This window comes from Lissotriton vulgaris, chromosome 8, assembly GCF_964263255.1.
Source record: "Lissotriton vulgaris chromosome 8, aLisVul1.2, whole genome shotgun sequence".
Taxonomy (NCBI): domain Eukaryota; kingdom Metazoa; phylum Chordata; class Amphibia; order Caudata; family Salamandridae; genus Lissotriton; species Lissotriton vulgaris.
Genome location: NC_141696.1, coordinates 481124505 through 481142120, shown reverse-complemented (window position 1 = coordinate 481142120; position 17616 = coordinate 481124505). Strand labels below are relative to the sequence as shown.

At 48.1% G+C, this 17616-nt stretch overlaps 1 protein-coding gene across 1 annotated transcript in view; it reads right to left on the bottom strand.

The window, feature by feature from the left end:
• Positions 1-12253, bottom strand: part of LOC147697214 (E3 SUMO-protein ligase RanBP2-like) — a 485030-nt gene extending 472777 nt beyond the window's left edge. Inside the window, exon 1 of the mRNA XM_086934287.1 lies at positions 12054-12253. Within this exon, the coding sequence (XP_086790413.1) occupies positions 12054-12125 (72 nt within the window). The 5' untranslated portion in view covers positions 12126-12253. The remainder of the gene's footprint in view (positions 1-12053) is intronic.
• Positions 12254-17616: the final 5363 nt, after the last annotated feature.

The following is a 17616-nucleotide window of genomic DNA, read 5'->3' as shown; positions in this document are numbered from 1 at the left end:
TCCACCCCCCTCTTCCTCCTGCCCCGGAGTCCACCCCCCTCCTTTTCCTGCCCCGGAGTCCACCCCCCCTCCTGCTCCGGAGTCGACCCCCCCTCCTGCTCCGGAGTCCACCCCACCTCCCCCTCCTGCTCCGGAGTCCACCCCCCTGCCCCGGAGTCCACCCCCCCCTCCTCCTCCTGCCCAGGAGTCCACTCCTCCTCCTGCCCTGGAGTTCCATCACCTCCTATATAATTATGGGCGTGGTTTAAACATATACGCTAAAATTCCAATAGAGTGCCACCGTACTCCCACATTTGCATAGACTCACAACTGCGACTTGCATACGAGATCATTGTTCTGTGCGCTTTCTAAAGAGGCCAAGGATTGGATGAGCACGTAATGTGAGCATCTTATAGCCCCTGACAGGCACGGAGAGAAACTCGCACTGCCTCCAGCCAGAACTCGCATGCACGCTGTTGCAAACACCTGGATGGCTCGCCATTCGAATTATGCACCACCAAGAGTAATATATCACCTGTGTGTGTGTGGCTGTGTGTGTGTGTGTGTGTGTGTGTGTGTGTGTGTGTGTGTGTGTGTGTGTGTGTGTGTGTGTGTGTGTGTGTGTGTGTGTGTGTGTGTGTGTGTGTGTGTGTGTGTGTGTGTGTGTGTGTGTGTGTGTGTGTGTGTGTGTGTGTGTGTGTGTGTGTGTGTGTGTGTGTGTGTGTGTGTGTGTGTGTGTGCGGCTCTGTGTGTGTGTGCGGCTCTGTGTGTGTGTGTGTGTGGGTGCAAGTGCAATAGGTCTCGTGTTTGCAAGAGATTAAGCTATTGGCATTGTAAATGACAATGCCATTTATTTATATGTTTTCAAAACCAACACAAATAAAAATGTTGTCATTTACAATGCCAATCGCTCTAACTTTTGCAAAGGCGAGACAGTTGCATTGTAAATGCTTGTTTTTTTCTTATATTTGGATACGGTAAGTATGGGTATAGGGGTATATGTTTTGGGGTACTGAGGTATATGTTTTGGGGTGTTTGGGTATTTTAAGGGTTCAGATATAGTTTTGGGTTATGGGGTACAGGGGTAGTTTTAGGGTTCAGGGCTAGGTTTGGGTTTTGGGGTACAGGGGTATTTTTAGGGTTCAGAGCTAGGTTAGGGTTTTTGGGTACAGGGTTATTTTTAGGGTTCAGGGCTAGGTTTGGGTTTTGGGGTACAAGGGTATTTTAGGGATCAGGGATAGGTTTGGGTTTTGGGGTACAGTGGTATTTTTAGGGTTCAGGGGTAGGTTTGGGTTTTGGGGTACAGGGGTATTTTTAGGGTTTAGGGATAGGTTTGGGTTTTGGGGTACAGGGTATATTTATAGGGTTAAGATGGGTTAGTGTTTAAGGGTGTTGGGGTATTTTAAGGAGTAAGGGTGGATTATGATTATGGGGTGCAGGGATATTTAAAGGGACCAGGGTGGGATTAGCACACGGTATGAGACATGGCATGAAGGGCGGAACGTACCACACGCCCCCAGCGTTTGTCACGCCCCCAGCACATGCCCACAGCACAACGCAGACACGCCCACAAGGGACTACTTTGCTGGCACTGTTCTTTTACCTTTTAAATGTATATGGTGGGCGTCTGCATAGCCTATGTCCTTATGCTGCAACTGCCCTTTCCAACGCTGTATTGGGTGTTGCGATTGGTGCTTTGGTTCCTGAGATTACCCGCCTCAAAGGTTTGGGCTCTCTCTTTATTATATTAAGTACTAGCAGCCCGTCCCGACGTTGTCCGGGTATGAATTGCTGCCGGCCAGTAGTATATTGTTTAGTAGGATTTCGTTTTGATAGCATTTCTTATCTGTGACAGGCCTGTGAAACATTCCGATTTACAGTGCACTGCTGATGCACTTAAGAGTGCGCATTCAGTAGTGTGTGAACTCGAGTTTCACTACTTTATTTTTCCTTGCAATATTATATAGCACGAACTCGACAACATGGCATGAGCACAATTTACATTACAGAAGAACACATTCATTTGTGGTAGGCACAGGAAGACAAAGCGATTTGCCTGGAATCACAGGATGTTGAGCTGATGCCGTGATTCGAACGTAGCTCCCCAGCTCTAAAGTTCGCAATTCTGGAACTTGTGGCGGGAGGGGTGTCTAAAAGTGTATGTCGGTGCTGGCCATCAATGAGAGAGACCTGTGCATTTTTCAAATGGGTGGTGAAAAAAATATGGAGTATGTTGCTGGAGATGTGGGCTGCCGAGCCACCAATGTACTTACCGGGGGAGGGTAAACACCCATTATTCCGCAACTTTCTTTCCGCATACCATCACTCCGCATACTTTCATTACGAAAGTACCATGACTCCGCAATGCCATTATAACGCATGGCATTACATTTTATATGCTTTTACCACGCATACATTTACAACGAAATTCGTTGTGAATGCATGAATGGTAAAAGCATGTTTTTTTCCCTATGTTTGGATAAGGTAAGTATGGGTATAGGGGTATATGTTTTGGGGTACTGAGGTATATGTTTTGGGGTGTTTGGGTATTTTAAGGGTTCAGATATAGTTTTGGGTTATGGGGTACAGGGGTAGTTTTAGGGTTCAGGGCACAGGGGTATTTTTAGGGTTCAGGGCTAGGTTTGGGTTTTGGGGTACAGGGGTATTTTTTGGGTTCAGGGGTAGGTTTTGGGGTACAGGGGTATTTTAAGGGTTCAGGGCTAGGTTTGGGTTTTGGGGTTCAGGGGTATTTTTAGGGTTCAGGGCTAGGTTTGGGTTTTGGGGTACAGGGGTATTTTTTGGGTTCAGGGGTAGGTTTTGGGGTAAGGGGTATTTTAAGGGTTCAGGGCTAGGTTTGGGGTACAGGGGTATTTTTAGGGTTCAGGGCTAGGTTTGGGTTTTGGGGTACAGGGTATTTTAGGGTTCAGGGGTAGGTTTGGGTTTTGGGGTACAGTGGTATTTTTAGGGTTCAGGGGTAGGTTTGGGTTTTGGGGTACAGTGGTATTTTTAGGGTTCAGGGCTAGGTTTGGGTTTTGGGGTACAGGGGTATTTTTAGGGTTTAGGGATAGGTTTGGGGTACAGGGTATATTTATAGGGTTAAGATGGGTTAGTGTTTAAGGGTGTTGAGGTATTTTAAGGAGTAAGGGTGGGTTATGATAATGGGGTGCAGGGGTATTTAAAGGGAGCAGGGTGGGATTAGCACACGGTATGAGACATGGCATGAAGGGCGGAACGTACCACACGCCCCCAGCGTTTGTCACGCCCCCAGCACAACGCAGACAGGCCCACAAGGGACTACTTTGCTGGCACTGTTCTTTTGCCTTATAAATGTATATGGTGGGCGTCTGCATAGCCTATGTCCTTCTGCTGCAACTGCCCTATCCAACGCTGTATTGGGTGTTGTGATTGGTGCTTTGGTTCCTGAGATTACCCGCCTCAAAGGTTTGGGCTCTCTCTTTATTATATTAGTATGGATGGATCACCCCCAAGTATTTATACTCTGACATTGAATCTATTTGAATCTTATCCCAAAACCAGTCAGGTATTTTCTTAAGGTTCTTTTTAATTGTCATGGTTTTCTCCAGGTTGATGGTAAAACCGTTAGCCTCAGAGTATTGGAACATGATGTCAAGAAGACGCTGCAGACCCACCTTTGTTTGACTAATCAATACTAAGTCATCGGCGTAGACAAATGATACATGTACGGTCATACCGATCAATGCTCTTAGATTTCTCGTGTCGATGAAAGGGGTGGTTTGGGCAACAGATGCTCACTGCTTTCTTTACTTAAGTGATGCATAAACTGTCTGAGGTCATTGACGCATAGTACTGTCTAGGGCCATTGATGCTCAGTATTCTCTTGTCATGGCACATATAATTTCTAGGATGCAAACTGCTGTGTAGGGGTATTGAAAAATATGATCATCTATAGCAGTTATACATATACACTGCAATGGGTCATTTGAGCTTATACTTACAGGGGGCACTAAAGTATATACGGTTAGAAGTCAACGAAGCTATACTCTCCTAGACCAGCATTTGCTAAACTAGGTTGGTTGTGAAAGACCAAGTAATAAATAAACAAGCCATTAAATTCTGTATTTATCTTGTCACATTTGCTGTGCTTCAAATACAGTGGTCAAACGTCAAGCTATGTGTTCTAACAAACTGCTGCTTATTTTGTTTGACATGGGAATTAGGGTTTACAAGCTCCTCTCACTTTGCATTCAGAGAAAGTAAAGTGAATTATGTGACAATCTTGCTGGGATACAGTGAGTGAGAAAGGAAAGGCTGTAGAATGTAATTAGTTTTGTAATACACATCAAAATGTAAATATCTGTAAATGAACTGTGCACATTAAGTAGTTTGGAAAGCAAAAAAGAAGCACTTTTTTGTAATTCTGAAGTGAGATGGAAACAATGATTTTAATAGGATCAAACTAATCAAGACATCTTACTTGGTGATGCACAAATGATAAATATTCAATAAAGCGCGATTTCCACGCATTTTCACTTGTGCAATATAGTTTTGCCAATAAAACTATGTCTGTCTATTAAAATGGTCACTAAGTGTGTACAATGTGCATTTTGCTATCACATGATGCTTTAGTCACATTAAGTTAAAAAAATTAAAAAATAAATAAATCGCCCACCTCATGTCCATCAAACCTAGTTGGCTAGCGAAGGTTTGTCAAAAAATTTGGGAAGCACCATCTTGGACCACTATTGCTTGTATAACTAGCATGAGGGGGATTTCTGTATGTTAAGAGGTAATATCGTTTAAACAGTCAAGGCACTATGTAGTGAAAAATTAACTAATGTGTATCTTTTCACTAACATCTATTCCTCAGATATTTTACGTCAAAGATCATTAATTGTCACTTTTTGGGAGGCCACCAAGTCACCCATTCCTAGGGGGGACCCAGGGAGAGCCAGGCGCGAGCCGGTCTCTTCCTGGGTAGGTTCGCGCGAGAATCAGGAAATCAGGTGGGGACTGATTAGGGAACAGATATAAGGGAGTCAGCCTGGCGGTTGGGAACTGCGTAGCGGGTGGCTAGGTGGGAGGTTTGTTTTGCGGCGCTCGTGGTTTACCTTGTTTCCTGGGTCATGGAGGCGGCGGCTGAGGTCCGGAGGGCGGTGCAAATCCTGTGTGAGGCGGGGCGCGAAGACCTGCTGCGGCCAGGTGTCCCGGCGGAGGCGTGGGTCGGCATGGCTCGCCCCCCTCGCAAGGCGTCTGAGGGCGTATCCAGGGCGGTGGAAGCCTGCTTATCGCAGGGCCTGGAGGAGGAGGAAGACGGAGAGGCGGCGATGCCGGCTGACGGGCCTGGGCTAATGTTGCCCGCCGTTGATGTGGAACCCCCGCCGGATGCCCCGGGCGCCTCCCAGCAGGTATGTGGTTTACCATTTTTTAGTGCTGGCACACGTGGGGCGCCCGGGGGGAGGAGGGGCCGTTCGGCGGGCCGACAGGCGCCGAGCCCCAGCGGGCTGGTCCGGGGGAAGTCGGGGAAGCCTCAGGCGGGCCCTAGACCCAAGCGTGGGCGGAGCCTGGATGTGCCTGGGCGTGTGCAATTCCCCTCCCCTGCAGTGGTGCCCCCTGTTCCCCCCTCTGCGGTTCCCCTATTGTCGGACGGGGCCTCGCCTTACCTGTGGCTAAACGGGCAATGTTTCCTGCTCTCCCCCGCTGTACCGGGGCCTGGTACTGCCCCCCACCCCTCTTTTGGCTTCCCGCCCCGGGATGGGACTGATGTCCGCCCCCTGCCGGACGAGTTGCCGGACTGCCCTCCCCCTGACGTCCCGCCCCCTGCTGCTGTCGTACTTTCTGCGGGTGCTGCCACTTTTGGGCTGCCACCCCCAGCTGCACAGTCCATGGACACCGGTGTGTCTGGCCTGGGGTCTGCCACCTCCACCCCCTTGGCTTCGAGTGGGAGGGGTTCGTTGCAAAAGGGGGCGCCCACAGGCACGGGTCCTACCCTTTTTCCGGTTCCCAGGGGTCGGCCGGGTGGCCGTTTGGGTGGCCCTGCGCCTGGGACGGTGGGCGAACATGGTTTGGCGTCGGTAGCTCGTTCCTCGGGGGGAGATGGCGTTTTCGTGGACCCGGTTGCGGGGTCCTCTTCTTTGTCTGGCTTGAGCGGCCGCAGTTTTCATGCGGCGCCTTCGGCTGGGCGGCTGTCGGCTGCTTCTACGGGCCCGGGACCTGTCCACACGGCTGTTTCCAGTGGTGGGCTTCGCGGGGGGCTATCTGGAGCGGATAGCTCTTCTACAGTTTTCAATGTAAACAGCTTTCAGCCTATTGATTGGCAGTTTTATGATGGGGGTATTGGTGATGGGGCTATGCCCAGTGGCAGTGACCAAGTTTTCTTTTCTGATGAAGCTTTCTGTGGGAGTTTTCGTGGGGAGGATTTGGAGGAGGGGGAATTGAGAGAATCAAATGTTGGGCTTTTGGCAGCACGGGCCCAGGGGGGTGGGATGGGGCAACCCACTGTTTCTCGTGTTTTGCAGGAGTCTCGAGCGGACCATGCAGGTGTACGAGGGGCAGTGAGGTCTGGACCTTCGCAGAAGGATCGTGGGGCTGTCACACTGCAGTCAGAGCAATTGCCAAAAGGTAAGGATGGGTGGTGGTCTGTGTGGCAACCTAGGGAGAGTCTCCCGGTGAAGAGTACAAGATCTATTGGTACGGGAGATGGTGTGGTTGAGCGAGTCGCTCTGGCACCGAGGCCTGAGCGGCCTTTATTTTCGAATGTTTCTACTGGGGATGGGGTTGTGGTTGAGCGAGTCGCTCTGGCTCCGAGGCTTGAGCGGCCTGTATTTTCGAATGTTTCTACTGAGGATGGGGTTGTGGTTGAGCGAGTCGCTCTGGCACCGAGGCTTGAGCGGCCGGTATTTTCGAATGTTCCTATGGGGCAAGTTGCCAAAGAGGTTTCTACTACAGGGAATGGTGGAATGGTTGCCCCACAGGCTGCGGAGGATAGTATCCTACCGAAAAAGTTACCTTATTCTGGGGTGGGGATGCCTTTGGGGTCTCATTTGTCCGAAAAAACGAAGAATTTGATATGGTCAGGGGCCTTTGTGGATGTTTTTCGACTTCTCCATAGGGATGTTCAGGCAAAAGAGGGGTCGAAGGAGGAGGAGTTAGAACTGGCTCGGAGGCCTCGTGTTCCGAAGTCTATAGAGAATTGGACTTCGGCTTTTTTGATTTATGCCAGTGTTTATTGTCAACGTCATCCCGAGAAGGCAATTGATATGTTTAAATATGCTGATAGTGTCCGCAAGGCTCACAGTTATTTTGGTGGTTTTGCCTGGTTGTCCTATGATGACGAATTCAGGGCCCGCATGAGCGCTTTCCCCGAGCGTTCGTGGGGCGAGGTTGATTCTGAATTATGGTTACAGTGGATGGCATCGGCTAATCCGTCTGCTACGACCCACACGGCTAGCGGACAGCCGGTGTATTATCGGCCCTTTTCAGCTCGCCCCGCTCAGTCTGGGGCGGGGGTTTGGGGCAGAGGTCAATCAGCCGCCACTGGCACTTGCTGGCACTTTAACCGGGGTTCCTGTAACAGGCCAGCTTGTAGGTACAAGCATGAGTGTTCTCAGTGTGGAGGAAAGCACCCCCTCACCCACTGTTTTCCTGGACAACAATTGGGCGGTCAGGGACGAGGTTTCGGGGGTAGGGGACAGCAACAACAGTCTGTTCACAAGGGCTCCTACTCCTATTAGGCAGAAGGTTCTCGATCTCTGGCTCGTGGATTATCCGGACTTTGAAGCCGCTAAGATTTTGTCTTGGGGTTTCAAAATCGGTTTTCGGATTGGGTATCAGGGACCCCGGGTGGGCAGGTGGTCGGACAATTTGAAGTCTGTGAAGGAGAGTCCAAAGGTTGTGAGGAAGAAGCTGGATGCCGAGCTTGCGGCTGGTAGGATTGCTGGTCCTTTTGTGTCTTGTCCTCTGCCCGACTTGATTGTTTCGCCCCTGGGCGTGGTGCCCAAGAAGGCGGCAGGGGAGTTTCGTCTTATCCACCATCTGTCCTGGCCAGAGGGTACGTCCATTAATGACTTCATCGATCCAGCCGACTCAACCGTCACTTATGCCTCGGTGGACGATGCCTTACGGCTCGTGCGCATGGCAGGTGTTGGGGCGTTGCTGGCGAAGAGCGACATTCAGTCGGCTTTCCGGCTCCTGCCCATCCATCCTTGGGATTTCAGTCTGTTGGGTATGCAGTTTGATGGTTGTTTCTACGTGGATCGAGTGTTGCCCATGGGCTGTTCCGTGTCCTGCTCCCTTTTTGAAACCTTCAGTACCTTCCTGCAGTGGAGATTCACTTTTGTTACTGGCCACATCCTGGTCTGTCATTACCTGGATGATTTTCTTTTCATTGGGGAAGGTCGCTCCGGGCAGTGTCAGTCGGCTTTGAACAGCTTTCAGGCCCTGGCGGAGGAATTGGGTGTTCCTTTGGCGCCGGACAAAACTGAGGGCCCCTGTACGTCCCTGGTTTTCTTGGGGATTGAAATTGACACGCTGTCTATGATGGCGAGATTGCCTGCAGCTAAAGTGACGGAAATGTCTGATTTCATACAACTGGTTTTGGGGGAACGGAAAGTCGTTTTGAAAACTGTCCAGAAGCTGTTGGGGTACCTCAATTTTGCTTGTAGGGTTGTGCGGGCGGGTAGGACTTTCTGCAGGCGTCTGGGTCTGTCCATGTCCGGGGCGAGCCTCCCCCATCATCGGGTACGCATTACCGCCGCTGTCCGTGCCGATCTGACAGTCTGGCTTCGCTTTCTGCAGGAGTTCAATGGCGTGTCCTTGTTTTTTGCGGATGAGGACATGGTGTGGCAGGTACAGTTATTCACTGATGCTTCTGGGGCTCACGGCTTCGGGATCTTTTGGGACGGTAGGTGGTGTGCGGCCGGATGGCCGGCGCACTGGCAGGAACAAGGCCGTAGCATCGCCTTTCTGGAGCTCTTCCCACTGCTGGTTGCTTTGTATCTGTGGGGGGATGAGTTTCGGAATCGATCAGTTCTGTTTCATGTGGACAACTTGGCAGTTGTACATCTTGTCAATCACCAGAAGGCTCGTGATTTGAGGGTGTTGCGCTTACTGCGCGCATTCATGCTGCGGTGTCTGCAATTGAATATTGTGTTTAAAGCACGGCATGTTCCTGGTACCTCTAACTGCATCGCTGACTCTTTGTCTCGATTTCAGTGGGCAGAGTTCCGCAAGTTAGCTCCTGGGGCGGACCTGGAACCAACAGCGATCCCACAGTACGTATGGGACCTGGGGGATTGAGGGTTCACCACTTAGTCGAACATTCGGTGGCTGCCTCCACAAGGCGGGGGTATGTGAAGGCTTGGAGTGAGTTTCTGCAGTTCGGTAAGGATTGGGTGGGACCGTCTGGGGCTGATTGGTCTGATGAACATGGCATCTTGCAGTTTGTGTTGCATTTGGCTGACAAAGGTTTATCGCCCACTACCATTTCGGGCAAGTTGGCTGGGATTTCTTTTTATGGGCAGCTTTGGTGGGGAAGGGATCCGGTTGGGGGGGTGTTGGTTCGTAAAATGTTAAAAGGTTTGGCTAGGCTTCGGGCTGGTGGTCCAAATCTCCGGCAGCCAGTGACTTTTGAGTTGCTTCAGTTGTTGTTACCGGAGTTGGAGGTGTGTTGTCATGATGCCTTTGAGTGTGCCAAATTTCGTTTGTGTTTCATTTGGTTGTTCTTTGGGGCATTTCGGGCGTCTGAATTGTTGGGGTTACGGGGTAGGGTAGGCATGACTAGTAGTGAGGTAGTGTTGGAGAGTGACAGGGTGCGGCTGTGGCTACGGGCATCCAAAACTGACCAGTTGGGGAGGGGTAAGTGGGTGTTCCTTGGCAGGAGTGGTGTTTCTGCATGTTGCCCGGTTGGGGAATGGGAAGTGTTTGTCTCCTCTCCGCATTTTCTCCAGGGGTCTATATTTTGTCATGTGGATGGTAGTCCCATTGTGGCATCCCAATTGTTGGCTGTATTGCGCAAAGTGTTGTTGCGCTTGGGGAAGGATCCGGTTCAGTTTGGTACACATTCATTCAGAATTGGTGCGGCAACGGAGGCCGCTCGTTTGGGGTGGGACTGGTCCCAGATCCGACGCATTGGGCGTTGGCGTTCCAAGTGTTGTGAGAAATATGTGAGAAAGTAGTGCATTTTTGGATTGTCTAACATCTCTTTCTCTCCTAGGTCCTTGGCCGTCGGTCGCCGGAGGCAAACGGAGGGTGTGGATACTGGGGCACTCTTTTATTAAACGTGCAGCTTTAGCCGCTGCCACTCAGCTCTGTGGGAGATCGCTGGGTCTAAACAGCACGTCACACGAAGTCTCCTGGCATGGAACAGGGGGCATGCGCTGGGGTGGGCTTTTTCCCGCCTTGGCTGCTTTGGTTTCCCAGTGTTTGGGGGGCCCTCCGGATCTCCTGGTGCTACATCTGGGGGAGAATGACTTGGTTACTTTATCGGGGTTGACTTTGTTGAAACTCATGAAGCAAGACCTGGAAATTATAAAAACCACATGGGTGAACACCATGTTGATATGGACTGAATTTGTGCCTCGTCTGCAATGGCGTGGAGCGAGGAACCATTCCGCTCTTGAAAAGGCCAGGAGAAAAGTGAACAGGACAATGCGACCTTTTTGTCATAATTTGGGTATATACTGTTTGAATCATTATCATTTACAGGTCTCTGAACATCATTTATTTTGTGAGGACGGTGTGCATCTCTCAGCTTTGGGTATTTCCTTTTACCTTTTAGAGCTCAGGGATTTGATTAGTAAGGTTCTTCAAGTTCAATTATGGTGTGCCCCTTCCTGTCCTTTTGGTGGGGCAGGAAAACACTAAAGGTTTTCCTGGGTGGCGGGGTTTTTGGTAGTGGGGGTGGGCAGCCTGGAGCGGGTTGGCCATCCTGAAGGGTAGCGTGGGTAGGTTAGGGGTAGTAGGTAGGAGTTTCGTTCTGGGTTTTGGGATTCAGTTTTGTAAGATCATTGTAGAGTTGGATTTTGTAAATAAATAAATAATGAAATGTGTTTCGTGAAAAGTATGATGCACCTGTCCTAAAATAAAGTGGCCTTTTTTGCTCCTAAAAGAGAGATGTGGACAATGATTTCTTGCGCGAGGGGGGACCCAGGGAGAGCCAGGCGCGAGCCGGTCTCTTCCTGGGTAGGTTCGCGCGAGAATCAGGAAATCAGGTGGGGACTGATTAGGGAACAGATATAAGGGAGTCAGCCTGGCGGTTGGGAACTGCGTAGCGGGTGGCTAGGTGGGAGGTTTGTTTTGCCCCACCCGCCCTCCCCTTTTTCTTTACATTTGGGTGGGGGGTGTTTTCTTCCTATGCGGCACTCTAGGTGCTGCTCCTTTTCTTAGCCTGCCACAGTTAGGATGGGTGCCTTTGTTCTAATTAGAGGCGGGGTTTTTGGTAGTGGGGGTGGGCAGCCTGGAGCGGGTTGGCCATCCTGAAGGGTAGCGTGGGTAGGTTAGGGGTAGTAGGTAGGAGTTTCGTTCTGGGTTTTGGGATTCAGTTTTGTAAGATCATTGTAGAGTTGGATTTTGTAAATAAATAAATAATGAAATGTGTTTCGTGAAAAGTATGATGCACCTGTCCTAAAATAAAGTGGCCTTTTTTGCTCCTAAAAGAGAGATGTGGACAATGATTTCTTGCGCGAAGAACTTTGAACACCTTTCATACTTTACTTGATCACCAAACAAGACATATCTCGGGCCTGACAAGTGATGGCACAAATTCATTGATCTCAGATTAATCCAAGCAATGTTCGAGTACTTAAAAGAGTCTCGCCTAATTCATATACATGCATATACTTTACTATTCTCAATATAAATACATATTTTCAGATCCCCTGAAGAAAAGATTCGCGCCGTTGGTCTAGTTCAGCAACTCACAATGAAGTGCCGCTCAAAGTGTTAAACTAGCCACATAAACATCAAGCACACCAGTATGCTGCAATCATAAAAGTGACTAAGCAATCACGTTCCAAAACGTCAGAGTTCCGCGTTCCTGCCGGCAAAGAGCAGAGCCGGCCCTAGATTTGTGCGCGCGGAGCATCTTCACTTCTCACCTCTCGCGGGGACGGCGCAGAACTCTGCACGGAAGCAATATAGCGCTCCACCTCGGCTTTGCTGCGCCGCATGCCGACCAGGGTGTCCAGATCAAGGGTAGATGTAGTGACTCTATCGTATATTATTATTCCCTTCCCTTCTCTCTGCTTTGAACACTCCAAAACAAGCGCGCTCCCTGACGTCACATGTCAGCGTCAACAAATGAGGAAGAAGGGGATTTCCTTACAGTGGAGCTAGAGAAAGGACGCTGACTTTCACAGGTGCAGACTACTGTTTGGTGTACCAAAGGGGTTAAGGCGGCGGCCATCTTGCTCTATCAAAATGTAAATCTACTGACACACGTAGATATCAGATTACACGTGTGTTCATAAAGCGATAAACCACCACTTCATTAATAACAAGCAGACATCAGAAAACAATCCCATCGTTCTATACTTTGACAGTAAGATAATTGAAGGAGCGACTACGGAGTCTTTATCACTTTGAGTGGGAAATAGTTATATAATGCAACTGCCTGGGCTGTGTCTTTGCTTCAGTCATTCAAACTGACAGCGTGGAGTGCATTACACTATTCAATCTGTGGAAAAAATATTTATAGGAGACAAATATGACTTTGTTTAACAGGCTACAAAAGAAACACTGCACATATAAGTAAAGTACGTTTATTTAAATCTATCAAATGTTATATTACAAGGAGGCGATGCTAGTTTCAACATGTATATTGATGAATATGCACATACTCAATCCATAAAGAGAGAGCCCAAACCTTTGAGGCGGGTAATCTCAGGAACCACAGCACCAATCACAACACCCAATACAGCGTTGGAAAGGGCAGTTGCAGCAGAAGGACATAGGCTATACAGACACCCACCATATACATTTAAAATGTAAAAGAACCGTGCTAGCAAAGTAGTCCCTTGTGGGCGTGTCTGTGTTGTGCTGTGGGCGTGTGCTGGGAGCCTGACAAACGCTGGGGACGTGTGGTACGTTCCGCCCTTCATGCCACGTCTCATACCGTGTGCTAATCCCACCCTGCTTCCTTTAAATACCCCTGCACCCCATTATCATAACCCACCCTTACTCCTTAAAATACCCCAACACCCTTAAACACTAATCCCATCTTAACCCTATAAATATACCCTGTACCCCAAAACCCAAACCTATCCCTAAACCCTAAAAATACCCCTGTACCCCAAAACCCAAACCTAGCCCTGAACCCTATAAATACCATGTCTCATACCGTGTGCTAATCCCACCCTGCTTCCTTTAAATACCCCTGCACCCCATTATCATAACCCACCCTTACTCCTTAAAATACCCCAACACCCTTAAACACTAATCCCATCTTAACCCTATAAATATACCCTGTACCCCAAAACCCAAACCTATCCCTAAACCCTAAAAATACCCCTGTACCCCAAAACCCAAACCTAGCCCTGAACCCTATAAATACCATGTCTCATACCGTGTGCTAATCCCACCTGCTTCCTTTAAATACCCCTGCACCCCATTATCATAACCCACCCTTACTCCTTAAAATACCCCAACACCCTTAAACACTAATCCCATCTTAACCCTATAAATATACCCTGTACCCCAAAACCCAAACCTATCCCTAAACCCTAAAAATACCCCTGTACCCCAAAACCCAAACCTAGCCCTGAACCCTATAAATTCCCCTTTACCTCAAAACCCAAACTTACCCCTGAACCCTAAAAATACCACTGTACCCCAAAACCCAAACCTACCCCTGAACCCTAAAAATACCACTGTACCCCAAAACCCAAACCTACCCCTGATCCCTAAAATACCTCTGTACCCCAAAACCCAAACCTAGCCCTGAACCTTTAAAATACCCCTGTACCCCAAAACCCAAACTTACCCCTGAACCCTAAAAATACCCCTGTACCCCAAACCTAGCCCTGAATCCTAAAAAATAACCCTGTACCCCAAAACCCAAACCTACCCTTGAACCCTAAAATACCCCTGTACCCCAAAACCCAAGCCTAGCCCTGAACCCTAAAAATACCCCTATACCCCAAAACCCAAACCTAGCTCTGAACCCTAAAAATACCCCTGTACCCCAAAACCCAAACCTACCCCTGAACCCTAAAATACCCCTGTACCCCAAAACCCAAACCTAGCCCTGAACCGTTAAAATACCCCTGTACCCCAAAACCCAAACCTACCCCTGAACCCTAAAAATACCCGATACCCCAAAACCCAAACCTAGCCCAGAACCCTAAAAATACCCCTGTACCCCAAAACCCAAACCTACCCCTGAACCCTAAAATACCCCTGTACCCCAAAACCCAAACCTAGCCCTGAACCCTAAAACTACCCCTGTACCCCATAACCCAAAACTATATCTGAACCCTTAAAATACCCAAACACCCCAAAACATATACCTCAGTACCCCAAAACATATACCCCTATACCCATACTTACCTTATCCAAACATAAGAAAAAAAACATGCTTTTACCATTCATGCATTTACAACGAATTTCGTTGTAAATGTATGCGTGGTAAAAGCATATAAAATGTAATGCCATGCGTTATAATGGCATTGCGGAGTCATGGTACTTTCGTAATGAAAGTATGCGGAGTGATGGTATGCGGAAAGAAAGTTGCGGAATAATGGGTGTTTACCCTCCACCGGTAAGTACATTGGTGGCACGGCAGCCCACATCTCCAGCAACATACTCATATTTTTTCACCACCCATTTGAAAAATGCACAGGTCTCTCTCATTGATGGCCAGCACCTACATACACTTTTAGACACACCTCCCGCCACAAGTTCTAGAATTGCGAACTTTAGAGCTGGGGAGCTACGTTCGAATCTCGGCATCAGCTCAACATCCTGTGATTCCAGGCAAATCGCTTTGTCTCCCCGTGCCTACCACAAATGAATGTGTTCTTCTGTAATGTAAAAATTGCTTATGCCATGTTGTCGAGTTCGCGCTATATAATATTGCAAGGAAAAATAAATTAGGGAAACTCGAGTTCAAACACTACTGAACACGCACTCTTAAGTGCATCAGCAGTGCACTGTGAATCGGAGCGTTTCACTGGCCTGTCACAGATAAGAAATGCTATAAAAACGAAATCCTACTAAACAATATACTACTGGCCGGCAGCAATTCATACCCGGACAACGTCGGGACGGGCTGCTAGTCAAAGTATGAAGGCAGAACACTGAAGGACTGGTGTAGGGGAAAATACAGCAAGGAATATATTGTGACAACAAAGGAAAGAAGGGGCATATAAAGGATTTATGGGGCATGCAAAGAAAGTATGCGGAAAGCTAGCCGAATCAAAGAGTGTTCCAAGCTACACAAGGACAGGAAGAAGAAAAGCAAGGTTGATGCAGATAATTTTTTATTTTATTTTTTGCAGATGTATATAGCTTGAACTCGACCCGAAGGTATTGGAGCGCTTTACATAAGCACCAGTTTTGTTAATTATAATTACAAGGAATGTGTCTGGTAAGTAAAAAGTGTGAGGGGGATATAGAAGAACTTTAGTGAATATGTGTGGTATTAGGTAAGTATTACTAAAACAAAATATAAGACTTACAAAATACATGAACTATAACAAAAAACATCAACTTACTCACAAAATATATTTCATATAAAATACATTTGAAAGAAAATCCCTGAAAAGCTAATAGCAGAATAGGGATTTAGGTTGACAAAGTATGTTTGGCATGGCTTTACAATAATGTAAAGTTAAGAAATGTCCCTGTTAAGATGCTACCTCCACCTCATGTTCCTATCCCACCATATTAGATCACAAAGCATTTTAAGAATGACAGTAAAGTGATTAGCACGATACAATTAAATATATCACACCAAACAGTTACTGTGCAATCTCCAATCGAATACTGTTAAAGGTAAGAGACACAGGGTAACTGCAATAGTTGCAAAAGTAGCACTCATGAAAAAGAAAATATGGTAAAATTGGGATTAATGGCTGTAACGACCGGATTTTCGGACCAGATGGAATCAGCTCCTAGGAGCCCCTCTAACCCAGCCGAAACGTAATCACCTCCCTCCTCAGAACGTATTTACAATGGGTATGGATATATGTATGTACATCTCGTACCTAAGGACGGGGAAGATAGCAATAAACATGCATAGGTTTTCTACAATATCCTATTCATACCAACTAGTCTCGCGGCCACTTAGGCCCAGACTAATCTACCCCAGGGCAGGTCTGATTATGTCTCACTCGACACGCAATCCGGCGTGTCTACACACGGGCCTGCAGTCCCAGTGCTCTCATTTACACACGATCTACAATCCGACAGATCTACGCACTGTGTCCTTCCGGTGCTCTCATTCACACACGATCTACAATCCGGCAGATCTACGCACCGTGTCCTTCCGGTGCTCTCATTCACACACGATCCACAATCCGGCGGATCTACACACCGTCTATCTTCGGTGCTCTCATTAACGCCGTGTACCAACGAAGATCACTTTCCTATGAACACTTATGGAAGAAATCTCTCATTGTCTACTCAGGATAAAACTACGGTAATAGAAATCAGTACGGCTTTCCAAATTGAAATATGTACCTTCTGCTCTTGGCATCAAACGTCCCCTTTCTCCCTCATTGCTCAGTCATTTCCTACCTGATCGGGAGTCGCATCCGTTCATGCAAACAATGTCTGACTAGAAGACCAGGTTACCCTGATTGAACAAGAATACAAGGCACATGTCGGTTCACTAAGAACTGGGGTATTTTTTATTACAATAATTATAAACACACACACAACACTATATGATAGTATATATATATATTCTGCAAAGAAAAGTAAAAGGTTAGAATGCGCGCTTTGTAAGGGAAAGGGCGGAGGTCACCTGGTTAATATGAAGTCGGGGTTCGGCAGTCATCTAGGTTCCCTTCTCGTCTGTGTCTTGGCTCGTCTCGGAATCACACCTTAGCAGTCACGGGTACACGTCTGCACCGCTATGCTCAATCTCCTCTGCTTCCCTCCAAGGCACTGGAACCTCTCTCGTTATTAGCTGCTATCTCTCTCTGTCTCTGATCGCTCTGCACTGCTTCTCCTTCTCCTTCAATCTTTCTCAGAGAGTCTCAGCTTTCTCGGACTTCAAAATGGCGACTGTCCGCCTGGAAATAATTAATAGCATAGATGCTAACGGCTAGCTGCCGCCTACAGACTGACTGACTCATTGCCTAACACTTTCGCTAATATCAAAGCCTGTCCCTTCATGGAAAGTTACGGCCAGTAACCTGCCGCCCACCAAATTCTTGTACCTCCCCGTACCAAGGACACGTTCCCAGCAGGCCGGCCTGGAGTTGTGTCTTCGGAGTGGAGAAAAATACAGTCTTTCGATAAGGGCCAGCCTGAGCCGGTTCTCTCCAAGCGAACAACACCTCGAAACTAAAACATTACACTTGACCTAGAAAGCCTCTCAAGCTACCAGGCAGAGGGCAAGATGGAGTCTGTCCCGTTTGAGGCCTACAAGGCCCGAAATAAGCATAACTCCATAGAAAATATACTAACACTCTTGCAAAAGGATGGATCATCACT